Source organism: Chrysoperla carnea, chromosome 1 (genome assembly GCF_905475395.1).
Source record: "Chrysoperla carnea chromosome 1, inChrCarn1.1, whole genome shotgun sequence".
Taxonomy (NCBI): Eukaryota; Metazoa; Arthropoda; class Insecta; order Neuroptera; family Chrysopidae; genus Chrysoperla; species Chrysoperla carnea.
Window position 1 is genome coordinate 65,192,107 of NC_058337.1, and position 17,399 is coordinate 65,209,505.

General features: G+C 28.6%; 1 protein-coding gene across 8 annotated transcripts in view; it reads right to left on the minus strand.

Annotated features, from left to right (window-relative positions):
- LOC123305288 (tensin-1) overlaps positions 1–17,399 on the minus strand; it is an 832,583-nt gene that overhangs the window by 130,443 nt on the left and 684,741 nt on the right. For all 8 annotated transcript variants that reach the window (XM_044886969.1, XM_044886968.1, XM_044886965.1 and 5 more), the window contains one exon: positions 8,849–8,908. In XM_044886969.1, the coding sequence (XP_044742904.1) occupies positions 8,849–8,908 (60 nt within the window). The remainder of the gene's footprint in view (positions 1–8,848; positions 8,909–17,399) is intronic.

Below are 17,399 nucleotides of genomic sequence, written 5' to 3' on the forward strand. Positions count from 1 at the left end.
ACTTCCCAATAGTATAAATTACTGCAAGTTTTGTTAGAAAATTATAAAAAAAATGTTAAACTGTGATAGTTTTGTGTCGTCTGATCATCATATCACTTACTATTAAGAAAGAAAAACTGATTTCGTAAAGGTTAACTTATTTCCAGTTATAAACTCAAGTAATATATTTTACAATTTTATTACAGTTTAATTTCGCAAATTTGTGTAAATAATTTCTCGAAGAATCAAAAAATGTCTATTTTTTATGGTATTGAAGTATTCATTTATTAATGTTAATAAAATTTATAAACTGGTATGACAGATATTTTGGTCAAGTTTTGAGCTGTCACGCCGAGATATTTCGAAAGTAGAACTTAAAACGAAAAAAAACAAAGGAATTCGACGATAATGGTAAAATTTGATTGGCTTTATATATTTAATATCGGTGTGTCAGACTTTTCTGCCACGATAAGAGCTGTCTCTTACAAATTAATTTCCATGAAAGTGCAAAAAACTTGTGATTATGAAAAATATAAAAATGTATAAAAAATATTTGTGCCAGGATAAACCTCGACACACCGAGCCCTAATTGTACATATGGTTAAATACTATAATTGATTCATATAAGTAAGTGTAGTTTTACTGTCACCGGCTTCCGGACTATCATTCTAGTAGTGTAAAAAAAAAAACCAACTAAGTAAATTTTTCATTTAAATATACTTTAATTTTATTTAAATGATTAATTCTTAAATAATATACAATAAAGTACAATAATTGAATTTCATATCACATAAGTACATTAAGTAAACAAACAATACGAATATAAATGAAATGAATTCATATAAAAATGAAAACTTTATATTAACTGGATAGGAGAATTTTCATTTTCGGTAAATTATAAATATTTTCTTTGATGTTTTTATTGTTGTTGTTGAATAAAACTGTTTTAGAATTCATTGTATATATAAATGAATAAATTATATAAAAGCAAACCAACTAGAGTTAGTTAGAAGGTTAACTTTAACTTCTTCTGTATATGATGTTAAGCATATTATATATAAAATCATTTAAATTTCTCATATATTTGTAAGGAGAGTTCCAAAATTTTTAATTTACTTACAATCTTCGTAAAGAATATTTACCTTCAAAATGGCAGAATTTGAAAATACATTTAGAGGGAATTTCTGAGGATTTTCACAGAAGATTTTTAGTACCCATGGGTAAAAGAAAAATATTCGGTTTTTCTTCATAACGTTTGAAGTGACCAAGTGACACATATCAACAAAGTTTGAATTCGAAGACAACCTTGCATCATCTGCTAATTCTGGTTTGTTTCCATGTTAATGTTAAATTTAATAGGGAATATTCATGAAATTTAAATTTGGTTCAAATATTTTTTTTCCGTAACTTTATTGGCTGGAAATTTGAACTAAACCATTATTTTAGTAATTAATTACTTTTTAATTACTTACATTTTGTATGGTATTACATTGATTTCTATTATTTATGGCTTTTTATTAGAAAACTTAATAATCACGTGTGTAAATTCTGTGTTGTAAATTCATTTTTTTAAGTGTAAATTATACATTAAACTGTCACCAATTGGTAGATCACGTCATCAACAGAGAGCACCAAAAAACTGCGTTTAAATATCTCCAAATTATACTGTATTTTAAATATTTTTTTACACTTAATTACAGCATCATTTTTGAACAGTATTTACATTTTTTACTTTGTTTTAACGGTATAAACAATGAATTAAAAATATAAAAAAATACATGAATATTCCCTATTCAATTTCATTAAAATAAAATCATGCTAAAAACGTAAAAAATTTAATATAATTTCAATAAAATACAATTTGTAATCATGTGAAAAACAAAAAAAGTTAAGGCAAATTATATTTTAGGGGATATCGTTATGGTTATTAAAAAATGATTTATAAGAAAATTAATTTTCGTAAGATAATACAAGAAAAAGTATGAATGGTCATTGATGAAAAAAATTAGATTTTTTTTCCATAGTACCAATTTTAATAATTGCAAATAATTTGAGGAACTTTAAAATTTAACGAACTCCCATTACCATACGTATGATATGCGGAAGATATTGTTAAACATTTTGAAATATTTATATTTAATAGTTTGTTATAAATAATTATTTACATCCAGAAAGTTATATTTTACGTAGTTATTTGAATTGTATTTTATCATTTTATGATTCCGTATCAACAGACATGTAAATACTTTTAATACCTCGAGTTTATAATGTAAGAAAAAGGTAAGTTGTGTTTGCTTAAAGAATATAGTACTCGGTAGTAAATATGAGTCTTGGACGTTCGGTTATAGTGATTAGCCAATCTTTGATTTAAGCAACGTAACAAAATCAGCCAGGCATGTGGCGAAAAATGTGTGCATTATCATTAAATGAAATGTGAACGTCATTATTAATAAATAGTTGTCATTAATACGCAGTCTGGTGAGAAAAAAAGCAACAAATTTAACAAAAAAAAAAAAGTTAATGCTTATAATATCAAATCAGTGACGGAAACACATTAGACTCTCGGCTGATTGCCTAGTAAATATGAAAAAATATCTTATTCACGGATTTCACGAATATTAACTAAAATATATTTCCATTCAACTGTTATGTTTCGCAGAATTGGTCAATTTACATGAAAGACACCCTGATAATTCATTCCTTCAAATTTTATGGTTACACAATTTCTAGAAGCCAGAACCTCTTAATATGTTGATAATAGACAGTGAAAACAAAACATTTAGTTTTTTAATTAGTTTTTATAAGAAAGGTGTTTAGTATATTCAAAACTTATTTTTTTATAGATCCAAACTTTTATATCAAAATCATTGTGACCCTCTACGGATTCACTTTCACCTTACTTGCTTATTTTATGATTATGGCTCTAAAATGATTTGATAAAATTTCAAGTGCCTCATTTGTAAGTTCGTTTTTGAAATGTTATTTTAGTTTTAGACGTAGTAATGAAAACATATGAATGATCATATTATGTGAGTATACTGAATGTTTAAAAGTATAATTTTACTTTGCAATTGAAAAGCAGATGGTTTTAACTACGTACATATTATATCATAACTTTGAATGTTTATTCGCAAATAGAATTAAATAGTAATACAAATGCTATACGTTCGATACAAAAAGTTTTTCACAGGATAATTGCTACCTTTAGATATATTACAGAGTGCATTTAATAAAGTCAAAGTGATTATTTAGCTATATTATTCCGTAATTTGGTAATAGTTCCCGATTTTATTTTTTATAAAAATTTGCTTATACTTTTCATAAGACTAACTTACTTTAGTCAACCCTAGTAGCTCAGTTGATTAAAGCGTAACCAATTCCAGTACGCCTATATGATATGACAATAGACCCTATGGCATAAGTGTGTCTCTCGTGGATAGCCAATTTAACCTAACGTACTTGCAATAAACTACTACTGACAGTTTCTTAATTTAATATCATTTCAATTTATAGAAATTTTACACAAGATGTGATTGTTACTACATCTTAATATATATATATTTCTTGTGAGCGTGTGTATGTAATTGAACTCCTCCTAGACGGCTGGACCGATTTTGATGAAATTTTTTGTGTGTGTTCGTGGAGATTCGAGAATGGTTTAGATTTACAATTTGGTCCAGTACAACTGTTTTTGAGGGCTCCGTACCAAAAAAATGAAATTTCATTAAATGGTGGGAGCGCATATAAATCATATCACATTATGTATACTATGTGTACTATGTATTTTTAATAGTATTCAGGTATTGTCAATAGGCATTTATTGGAGCCATATGCGAGCGCAGCGAGCTCTACTATCAAAGGTCAGGCCAAAGGTCGAAGGTCAGGCCACTCCAATAAATAGGAGTTAAATTGGGGTTTAGCGGGATGGGTTTAGCGGACAGGCTAAACGTAGTATAGGTATTCATGAATTGGAGTTACGTTTTTACGGGACAACGTCCGTCGGGGACGCTAGTTTATTTATAAATTGTATACATTTAGCCTGCGGTCCAGAACTTCAGTTCTAGTATATATTAGTGGCGACCATTGTTTTAGTGACTATATAACAGACTTTTTTTAAGTTTTTTCTCACTTGTATGGCTATCTTTTTTTGTTTTGATCAGCATTGGAAATTAAAGTGTTTTAAAGTGTTTTAGATTAGTTTTTACTGTTCTATACATATTTATTTTAATATTCTAATATTGTTACATTTTGCAGATCAGGTATCGTTCCGTAATTCTAATAGCCAAATGTGTTATTTGTATTAAGTATGAATAAGAACTTTTGGAACAGACTGTAAATAGATCTTATATATACTAAGTTATGATTATATATCATATCATAAATAAAGTAGGAATACTACTTACATATTGGTTATAGTATTGGACAGGACAAAAAGGGTAAACTTTTGTCGCAAAAAAGATTTTATAGTTGGTATAACGTGATCAAATTTAAATATTAGAACAATATAAATCTTGTAAAATATTGTTTAAAATATGTACTATATAAAATTCATTGATGGTTATATAAAGTTGAAATCGCCTACAATGAGTTATAAAATTTGTTACATATGAATTCCTTTAATAAGTGAGCAAACTTAAAATATTTTATTTAACGGAGCCAATCGAACCTGAATCTGTCGTAACGGCAACAACCACTATATTCGAAATAATTACTCGGAATCTGAATTTGACTAAATCACTCTTTTTTATTTCTACTAATTAATTCTACTTATTCGATGTATTTAACCCAAGGAAGGAACACAATGAATTTGAAAAGTTACCTTAATTGATGATCATTAATCAATAGCAACTTTTATTATAAAACTAAATCATATTAAAATTACAGACACATTAAAATGATTTAAAAAGCTTTTTAAACCATGTATATATGAAATATATCAAAGTACACCAGGTTAGCCATAAGTTTTTTAACGCTTAAAAATACTACGACCAAATTTTGGTAAACGTGTTCATAAAATCACCAAATTAGTCCTTTTCGCTTGTGCATCCGCGTGTTCGTCTGTCTATCTACGTGACGTAAAAAAACAAACCAATGAGTAATTAAAACTGTCTGTACACGGTATTTCAACAATTAACTCAGTCAATTTTAATAATTAGAGTAATATATGGTACGGTTGGGAACTGCAAAACTGTCTTGCGAATTATAATTTATTTTGCTAAAACACATAAAAAAACGATTTAAAAAAAGAGCTAGAGACGGCAGAGGACACCCGGTAGGAACTTTTTTCGGTATGATTTATAATTTTTTATTAAAAAAATATGTTGGTTTAGATGGAAATCGCTATGACAACCTTCCGCATGAAAAACCGGCACCGTCATAACATGACAAGTCTTCATTGAAAATAATATTTCAATATAATAAGGTATACAGAAATATCTTCAAAAGTGACTTTGTTTTTGTTTTGGCCTCATCTGCCGAACATTTCTTATAAACATGGCTCCAATTTTCTTAAAATTATTTTTAAGGAAACTGGAAATACAATTAGACATACAATCTTCGTAGCTTTTTCCTAGGATGCACAATTAGTCACTGCAGTACACTCAACCACTTTTAGATGCCAGACGTGCTTCATTCGTACCTAATTTCTCTTGAAATTTACTTTTTCGTGATGTTACCCAGCTCTTATTTCACTAATGTAGTTTTAAATAGTTCGTTAGTGATTTAGGTTTTATACAGACATCTGTGAAAATATTATAGTTTATCTGTAGAATATTGTTTCAGTGTTTCTTATATGCTTGAAATGGCACAGTATAATTTAATTTTATTTGCTTAAAATATACTTTACTATATAAATTCAATGTTATCGAGATATACTTTGCCTTTTAAAATATATTGACCAATTATTTATTGCCTCAGAATGTATTTAGGGCTCATGGTTGAATAAATAAAGTATAATTTTTGAAATATGCATGAAGTAAATATGTTATAATGCTCTTTATATGTTCGGAATAAAAAATTTAATGATTACGAAGACCTTTTAGGCAGACCTAAAAACCCTATATAAAATGAAGGTTTTTATACCATTTAATTATGAATATACAAAATGATTTGCTCTAGTTCTGGTTCTGGATTATGCCGACTATATAATACTAGATTGATATCCACCCGCTTCAATGGGCTTAAAAGTACCCACCGCTTTATAGCCTCCACCCTCTCTTGATATACACAGTTTTCAATTTTGTTAGATGTAAATAATTCATTGAGTATATCAGGAAAGTTGGCCATTATTTGTTATACATTTACTATTTTAAATTTTTACAGAATTCTTTAATTTCTTCGATTCTTCATGGTTAAAAATTATTATCATAGATCTTTTCCATCTATAATCATCATTTTGAACCATAAATTAAAGATTTCTGTAAAAATTTTAAAAATTGTAAATGTCAAATTAAATTTGATTTTTTTTAAATATATCTTTATAAATTATAGTTCATGTGTTATTGTGCTAGTTTTAGCGTGTAAGCGTAACAAACAAACAAACAAACATTCTTACTTTCATATTTATGATGAAATTTGAAAATTTGAAATTTATAATATATGGATATGGATATATAGGGATAGGGATAAATGATTATGCAAACCATGATGAAAGACTAACAGTAAAAACTCAAACGATAATTTTACATATCCCATGGGTAAAAGCTTTTTTGTTTATAGATAACTAGCTGTACCCTGTCATGCTTCGCTATGCCACATTATGGTTGCATGGAAATATCTGAGAAGTTTAATAGCTAGTAAATTTTGTATAATTTGATAGACCCCCGATAAAAGAGTTCACAACTACTAAGCGACATGCGTTATTTTATAAAAAATAGTTCAATATTTATTTTGAAATACACAATAGAAATTCTCCAAGCATTTAATCATTTTGTATGGTTGAAATCAAAGAAAAAGTATTTCTTTTTGATTCCGTATCCTACATTTATATGTTTCATTTCATTCGAAATTTACTGCTATATATATGGTAGTTTTTTTTTTTTTTTTTTAGAAAGATTTATTAATACTAAGCAGGCTTTCAGTTGGAAACCATTGAAAATATAACGCAATAATATTTATTAGTTCCAGTATGAATTATTGTTATAGTTTATAATAAGGTTTCGTAAATATAATTTTTCTTATGAATGTAAAATGTTTTATATTTTCTGTTTAATTTAAATGGTTTGAATCTAAATATTAATTGATTTACCAATCGTTTTTACGATTCGGATAGAACACAGAGGGGTTCTAAGGTAATGGTCCTAATCTGTTCTTTCTGAATACAACCAAACCTATAAAAACAATCAAACAAACAAATTTTATTGAATTTAAAGATAGGGGAACGTCAAAATGGTATTTTTCCTTTAAACCTCCTTTAAAGTCATGCAGCAATTGTCTTTTGTTGGTACTAATTATTATTTAATCTTAATAAAAGAGAATTGAAAAAAATACACTCGAACCAGGACTCGAACCCGGACTTCTTGGATTCATGTCAAGCGCACTACCAATTAGGCTATTCGAGTTCTAGACACGAATGCAATTTTTTCAACTCATTGAATTTTTTAATTTGTTTATCCACTTAAAAAATTGCATTCGTGTCTAGAACTCGAATAGCCTAATTGGTAGGGTGCTTCGAGTGTATTTTTTCAATTCTATTTAATTAATATTACTAGACAAGATATTTGTCAATATTTAGTTTACGTTGTATGTATCATATTAAAAACATCAAATATAATCTAATAGACCATGATGTAAATAAATATCGTATGCATGATTAAAAGTGAACAAAAACAAAAAGTAATATTATTTAATCATTTAAAAAACGTATAATATTTGCTAATTTTTTCAATGTTTTAAAGAAGTGAGATTTATGGTCAACCCAATATGTATTTTTCCGAAGATGCTGTTTACTATTTTCGAAAAATTTACTTCATGTATCCATTTCTTGAATATTTAATCGCACCTAATGGTGTTAAAGATGCGCAATGTAATACCAGGCATATGTTATACGCGCTTTCAAAATTAAACATCGTTATAACTTAAAATATGAACAAAATCAGACCAATCGAAAAATAAAAGTTTTTTATATTTTAAAAAACGTACCTATCACAAAAAGTTATAAAAACTACAAAAAATGAGAAAAATACCGATATTTACTATAGTAATAACAAACTCTCGACTTGTAATAGAGATAATTTGATTTTTTTTGCACTTCACATTTTGCTGAATTTGCAATATAGTAAATTTAATGTAGTCGTGCCATGCGGGTTTTAAAACAATCCACTCTACAATTAGTGTGATAGGTTAATTTTAAAATTGGATTATATTGTTCTAATTTTATCAGATTTTATATAGCTACCTCCGAAATAGATAACAGCAGACCTCCGTAATTTCATTGCTCATAGAAAATTATTAGAACAATATGTTTTTAACACGCTTACAAAAGCTTAGTTTGTATCTATGAATAAAAAGCAATTTTTCTCGGTTTTAGCCAGCTAACTTATCTGAATGATCTGAAGTTTTACAGTTGTTTTCCGAATCGATAGAATTCGAAAATACAAAGCTGTATAAAAATTTAAATTGTAGAGATTATAGGAGTATATATATTTACTTATTGTTAGTTGTGGTTTCTAGTTTTAAAATACACACGCTTCATTAAAATCTGAACCAAAAGTACAAATTTTTAAGCCAATATAAAATACTAGGTGAATAAGCGTGGAGTGCTTAATACATTGATAAACTTCAGAAAGTTTATCGAGTTTAAAATGAACTAGTTTTAGCAATATAGTGGCGACCATTTTTTATTAAAACAATAGAAATAATTATTCTTTACCTGTTTTATTTTCGCTCCATTTTTGGCACTGGCGGCTTGAGATGATGTTTCATGAATGTGCTGTAACAAAAAAAATACAAATTAAATTTTAATTACAAAATAATCATTAATTAATAATATGAATTCATACAAATAAATTATTATATCTGTAGACGGTTTTCAAAAATAATTTTTTGATCATTTTTTTTATAGTAATGTTGATAAGATCTGTTTAATGATTTTTGATATCCAAATTTGGATTTGTATTTATAATTTTGTTTCTATAAATGCTGAAATGACATACAATTATATTTTTATTGTTTTGAAAAAAATAATTTTAATTCTTATTATGATTTAAATTACAAAGCGAGTACTTCGGTACCATTGAAAGTGTTTTACTCGTGATATAGGCTATTTCTTATATAGTTTCGGACTCATTCGCTTCATCAAATTTTCGCGATCCTTATTTTCCAATGATGATGGAAATAGTGATTTTGATATCATTAAAAAACGAAATACAGTTTATTCGTTAAATTTTTTTAACTCGTATAATAGATTTTCGACAGTCGATTCGATTCGATTGAGTTAGATTGTTATAAACTTCACCGAGTTAGTTCACCTCCATTACTAAAATCTCGTAGTAATGGAGGTGAACTAACCAAAAGTGCATGTCTCTCAGATGAGGTGCGGTCAATAGAACGTTTGTCCAAAAAGTAACAAAGAAATCGAACAACAATTACCCTTGCTTGGTAACAACTCGTGGCTTGTTTGGAAAATCTGCCCTTATGTCACAAGTTTTTTGTATTATATAAATACGTATTTCGACTGCCAAGTAGTCATCATTAGCATAAATTCGCCAATCGTAATAACTCTAATTGCGTATGCTACTCATTGATAATTTGATGACGGTCTGCACATAATCGTTTCAGGTGTCTACAATTTTGTTCTAATTATCTGTAAAATTGTGACGTCAACCAATCAGTTTCGACCAGGTGGCTAGTGCTTGGCCAATGAGCATGATTCTTATAGTTCATGAAGAACATAATCTAAAAATAGCTTATCAGTACAACTAAATTAAAAAATTATAGCTATATTTAAAAAAAATTAAAAATATAGAGTTAACGACGAACAACGGTCAGAAATCTATTGTATTGAATGTCGAAATTGTTCGAAGAAATGTGTGGGCCAAATTAGATGGCCAATAAGATATAACAAGATATAACATATAAGAACATATATAAGATATACGATATAAGAACATAAGAGCACTTAAAACATGGTAGAATCGAATAATCATGTGTAGCCGCTCACGTTATCGAAAATGATCATAAAATCGACTTTTAAAATCAGTACTCAACCCTAGCGAATTAGATGATTATGAAAGCAACTAAAATCAAAAACTGGGTAATGAAACAAGGAACTTGGATTCAAATTCGGATTTAATAAAAATAGTAAAGTCAAGGCTGAATTTCTGAAATTTTAATTTAATTTTCAGTAATTTGAATATTAATTTTAGTTTTATTTAAGATGTAAAAATCAGGTGATAAAATATTCGAAGCATCATTGGCCTATAAGGATCATGTTCATTGGCCAAGCACAACTAGTCACCTGTCGAAGCTGATTGGCTGACGTCACAATTTGACAGATACTTAGAAATTAGCAACGAGTAACATACACAAGTAATAAAGATTAGCTAATTCATACTGACGATAACTACTTAGTAGTCGAAATACGTATTAAAATGCGGCAAATTAAAAATTTTTTAAGTTTCAAGTTTGTCTGCTTTGAAAGTCTTGAACTATAAGAGAACGATTGCCTATAAAATTGAACAAAGAAATACCTTTAATTGTTTTAACCACAATAAAGATGACGGTTCATGATAAATTAATTGACGATAATTATTTTCAATATGCAATGCAACATGCCACACGGTAAAGGCAATTTGATATAATAATTTTGTACTAAACGGTCGTACAACAGTCGTTGGTGAAGACGTAGATGTTGACGGTGATAGTATTGGAAAGTAATCACAACCATTATCATATTTCTTTTCATAAATTGATGTTGAAGTTGTTTCATAACATGCTGAAGATGATGTATTATTGCATCTCTTCATAATTTTCTTCGTAGCTATCTCATAATCAGTTTCACAACATCGTCTTATACTACTACTAGTATTACATGTATTGCAATCATCGACAACCGGCACCGCAATCGTAGTAGTAGGGGGTGCAGTAAAACATGTTTGTAAATGCTGATAGTCAGATGACGTTACTTTAGTTGCATAAAATGAAGATAGCGATGAAGATGATGGAGATGTTGGTGTTGTACATCTACCTTCATCCCGTTGGACGTGGTGTTCCTTCGCTTCTGCTGCATCAACACTTCCCGTCATTCTTTTATTTGTATTGTAACACGTAGTGTCATATTTTGTAGTTGTCTTTTTCTGTTGTTGTTTTCTTTCCTCTACATAATTTAAGGGTGTTTGTGATGACGTTGTACTGTACTCTGACGTCACTGACGATGAAGATTGCGGTAATAAAATCTCACTATACCGTCGTTGGCGTTGCTGACGTAAATAGTGGCGGTTTAATGAATTATATGTTGGAATACAGCAAGATGCTTTTCTCGATGGTGAATATTTTATCGCTGATGTTCGAATATTTGGTAAATTTAATGTTGAAGGTGGATGTTGTTTATGAGTTCGTGGTAACGTGGCAACACTGCTCTTGTTTATAGGACGTAACATCCTTAATTTTTCGTTTGCGATCATTTTATTTTTATCGACGACACTGTTTTTAATATAATTATTTTAATGTGTTGCATAATATTTTTAGCACATGTATTTTATAAGTTTGTGGATTTTTTATATAAAAAATTTTATTTGTAAATTTGCTTTGAGGTAGAACTGTGAAAAACGTATTGAAATAAATACAAGTATGGTTTGTTTGCACTAACTTTTTATAGAGAGTATGTATTTATGAGTCAATTTATGAACTATGTTTCTTGACCAGACCACATTATATCTACATCATACGTACGCTAGTTTAATTGAAAAACAAATGGAAAATTTATTTCGGTCGATACTTGCTCCACTTTCATGAGTATCGAACAGGCGACGATATCGAACAATTTTAAGCATTTGTGCATTATTAAAAATCGAAATTAACATAAATTACCCAGAAAAAGGTAAGGAAATGATTTAAATGAAAGTAAAAATGGTCAGTTAGTTTATGTAAAGTGATTACAACCACCTAATCGTGCTGCAAAGAAGTACATACTGTGTCCAAAAAATAAGGTGACATTTGAATTTGAACTGCGTGCGTTTGTTGTGCATTATGAATTTCTTCCGCCCGGCCAAACAGACAGTAAAAAATTTTATTTGAACGTTATGCGTCATTTGCAAAAATCCGTTGGCATAAGTGCATTGCATCGGGAGGGGATTACTTTGAAGGGGACGAAATTGATTTGAAAGAATAAATAAAGAATTTTCAAAATAAATATAATGTCACCTTATTTTTTGGGCACAGTATAAATCACAATCTATTAATGTATCCAGTGCATTTATTTATAAATGGAAGTGCAATATAAAAAGCAAAGCGCCTAAGCAGCTAAGCACATTAAAAAAAAAGTGTCAGTCAAATGCATCATCAAGTGTTTTGATTATAGAGACAAGTGTCTTGATTATAGTATTTTATCTTTATCTAATTATTGCCCGGTATGTTGCTACATTTTATTTGCTTACTTCTTCAGAAAATATCTTCAGATATTTCGAATTACCTAAAACAGTGAAATTTGTTTCAACCAAAAACAATTGACGTGATAATTAGGTAGAAGGCAACTGAACAAAATCACTCTAGTTCCTTGTTTTTTTTATACTGAGAAAACGGTTATTATCATGAAAATTTTTTTCAAATAAATGGTGATATCCGAAGCAATATGTTTTCTTCTTCATGCAGAAAAAAGAAAAGCTAACTTATGATTTTTATCTTTTGTAACAAATGAATTCTTCAAATGTTCGTATAACAAAAATAAAACTATTTATTTTATGTTAATATTTTAACGAATTAAGGATGAAAAAAATTTTCAATGGTTTTTCTAATGTAATAAAAACATTTATATAAGATATAAAAACAGAAATTTTCTCTCCATTAACATACACTCAACGTTCGTTTTGGTCAATTTATTTTTTAATTTGTGAGTTTCTAACTGATGTAGATTACAGTATGCGAGTTGAATTTCATATTATATTTATTTCAATTTACGTTATAGTACTATAGTGGAAATCAGAATGTTATTCTTTGTATTTTATTAACCATTCATAGACCATGTCCTTTTTAAAACTAACGCTAAGCCGATTTCAGTGAAAGTTAAGTATATGAAATTACACGGACAAATATATTCCTCCAAATAACTTACAACGCCCAATTTTAAGTAAAAGGGCTCTTTTTAAGAAAAATATTATATAATAATTATTTTCTTTGACTTGAATAAAGTATTTGACTGGTTTTAGTTAATTTTTTCAGATTAGTAGATGGTATTTATAGAGTCGATAAAAGTGTTTGTTTTTAACTATTTAAGAAGTTTCTCAAAATATAACAAATTAAAAAACTCGATTTAAACAAGCCATAAAAATGGCCTTTGTAAAATGAGGTATAATCTAAAATTTTAATGACATAAACATTAATGTGTTATATTTACTAGAGTTGCTCAAGGGAAAGTTAAGAAAATTCCACATTTTCAGCCAAATAGAGATTATAAAAATAAAGTTTTTAAGTAACATTTACAATAGATTACATGTTAAAAGTTCACTTTTTATTCAGAAATTACCAGTGGCGGATTTTAAGGGTAACAAAGGAGCATTTGTCCAGTGGGCCCTCGAACTAGAGTGCCACAAGAGGCATCAGATGCATTGACGAAGATTAAACAAAAGGAAAAAAGGGGGAAAGTTGTTTCTGGTACGAAATCCAATTGAAACTCGCACTTGAAACAAAGCTACACTTTCCATTTGATAACCTTTCAAGAACGAAACGAAACTAAAAAATTTAAAATCGGTTCATCCAGGCGTTACGATACCACAGATACCACATTGATTCGAAGGTTGAAAACCATTTTTTTTCATCTCGTATGACTGTAAATTTCAACAATCAAAAAAATTAAATTTACTTCATAATATTTATTATGGGAGAGGGAAAATTATCTTAAAAAACCGATTTACACATTTACAAAAAAGAAAAAAAAAACATTAACGATTGAAAAACATTTATCAACACTTATCAATGATAAAAAAACAGAAATAAAAAGAACCAATTTTCCAAGTGAATACAAACAGTACAAAAAAAAAAAAAAAAAATGAAAAGAAAATCTAATGTTTAGATATTTATAAAATATCAACACAAACGGTAAATATTTCCTTATGTTTTTCTTTTTCATTAGACTGAATGTGTCTACTCGACTACTGTTTTGTGTTTGTGAAAAACAGTTAACATGTGAATGAGAAACTACCTAGTTTTACTATACTTATAAATCTGACAGTTTATCTTTGATATTTATTATAAATGTTTTAAAATTTTTTATATATTTTATTTATAGAAACCATGTTTGCTAACATTCGCGATCGTGAGTCTGAATGAGTAATGAAATGGGAATAGAAAGTAGCTAAATTTGTTAAGATTTCAAAACTAGTAAATGATTATTAAATACTTTTTGTTTTGATTAGGGTTCATAAATTCCACCAAACAATGTGAGAAATGTTTGTTTTAGAATGCGATAATAAAGACTTATCATTCGAAACAAAAGTCATTAAAGTAACTAGTAGAAGATCATAGAAGGTAATAGATTGTGTAAGTGAGAAAAAAACCATGAGTTTAGCAATAATATTAAACAACTTGACAAATTTGATCCTACATTTGATAAATAAGCAATGAGATTTTTTGGATTGCTATCATTTCACTGCTTATACTAACTCCCCTCTCTGTAATTAGAAAAATATGAGGAGGTGGGCGGTTTCTGAATTTTCATAAAATTTTAACAGCAAATGTGACCATTTTGATCTTACGATTAAATAAATATCCAGGATTCTGAATAGGTAATGTAGGATCATGCAGTACCTGCAATAGTTAAACATAACAGATTTTCATCAAGTGGATCCCATGGCGTAAGAAATTGAACCTAGATTGGGAAAAGTTTATATGAGGAATCCTAGTTTTAACCCCCGAACCGAAAATCCTGATCAGGACACGGCCAAACTATTTAAGTATTGATTTGTTATCGGCTCAATCCCACGTGACGACGTTTGAAGTGTTTTAACCCCCGAACTAAAATAAAGGGGTGTTATAAGTTTGCCCACTGTGTGTGCGTGTCTGTCTGTGGTATCGTAGCGTCCAAATAGATTAACCGATTTTGATTTATTTGTTTCGTTTAAAAGGTACTTTAATAGGGAATTTTCTTAGCTTTGTTTCACATGCGAGTTTGGGGTTCTGTACCCGAAAAAAATAATCTTCAAAATTGGTACAGTTTAAAAAAAGCTTTAAGAGAAGAGGTAATTTAATGAAGAGTTTCTTAGATATGTTTCAAGTGCGAGTTTAGGTTGGTCAGGAGTTTCTTAAATTTTGTAAATTTTACTTGTTTACTAATTAAAATCCATATCAATCAACGTGTTTTACGAATAGAGGTAAAAACATTACTGGGTAAAAAGTCAGACAAAATTTCATTGCAAAAAGTTGATAGTTCTTGAACGCCCAGTATATATCCTGACAAACTTGAGACGACAAGTACTTTTTTGTGTTTATAGAAGTTAGTATAAGGTTATTTTACATAATAACGAGTTTTCTTCCATCACTTTTATGTATAAAAACGTTTATAATATCCATACTAAAGCAACCAACCAATACCATTATCACTGACATTCTACGAGAGAATCATTATATCTGTTATGTTTGTGTTATGGGAATGGATTGTGCGCTAAGTTTATGGATTTATTTGAAGTAGGTTCTGACAGAAGGTGTCATATTATTTTGTATTTATAAACCATAATAGACTTTAATGGAATTATAGTATTAGTTTGATTTTAAGAATTAAGAATATTAGAATTAAGAATAGTGAATTTTTCGAAAAAGATCATTTTCATTTCTAAAGTTGAAGTATATCGATCCATTATATAGGATCGAAGTTGTTTTCATCCTTAGTTTGGATATACAGGGATGTTCAGTCAGATCTAATCACCCATATGGTAGTACACTATTTTTAATTTTCTATCGTTTCAGATTAAATACGGTTATACAACTTTTGGGAGAGCAGCGGGAAGGTAACAGTTAGGCCCTTCTAAGCTAGTGTCTTTCTACTCTTTATGATAGTCAGTCGAGTTGTCATATTAAGTCTGCATCGATATAAAATTAAATTGTTTCACAGTGAAGTATTTACAACAAGAAAATTGTCGTCATGTCAGTAAAAAATTGTTTGAAGTATTTTTGTGCCAGTGCAATATTCATATCATATAATCCTAACGATTTATTTTTATAAATATTCTTTAGGACAAATATTCATCATTAACATCCGACTTGTGAACGGTTGTCCATCAAGTGATTATATGCCAACTGTTTAACGGTGAACAAAAATTGTAAGATACCCGAAAATTTCACCTTTGACGTCTTATATGACGTAAAATTAGTTTGTTATGTATGATATAATCGAAAATTAGGTCATATACATCTGTAATAAAACAAAATATTTGAAACGATTCAAGGATATCATATTTATTTTATAACTGTATATTCACATATTGGAAGAGCTAGCTATATTCTAAGATTATAGCATTCAGTTCCAAAAATAGGTGTGTACTTGACCATTGAAGTTTGTATGTTTAATTTTTACCGATATTTAATACTATCGATAATTCGCGAAATTCAAGAGTTACAGAGTACCAGAAAGAGTAATCGTACTTGTCGAAATTACAATACATATGTGATTGCCGAATCTCATACTTGAATTAATTCCTCTGCGCAAGGTTATCAGTTTATAGAGAAAATTGATGTTGCTCAATTTTTGATTTGAGCACATTGGTGTCGATTATTTAAGTGGAATCAATGAACTGCAATGTTCTTGGCTCTCTCTTTTCTAAGCAGCCCATCTTTTTTAGGCAGCCCATATTGGTTAAATTTTGTATTTTATAATATACAAAAACTAAAAACTCGACGACTACAAAATCACGATCTAAAAGTTTAAAACAAGAAAATATGATAATCTGAAATTTTTAATATAAGTAAAATCGTCATTATAGTTGGGAGATCTCTAAGATTATAAAGTTTTTCAGAGAACAGCCCCCGTCTGTAATGATGATTTAAAAAAACCGTGATAGTAAAAATCTGATTTTCAATCTAATTTTTCAATTTAGCCTTCATCCGTTCCAATAGCATTAAAATAATGATTATAACGTTAATTTTGAGTCAATATCAACTATGTCATGAATACAGACTCAAAAGAGATGCAGTTCATAAATTTCTTTACTTTACATAAAAATGATATGGTATTTTTTTCATATCTAAAAAATAAAATATCTAATATTTTGAACAAA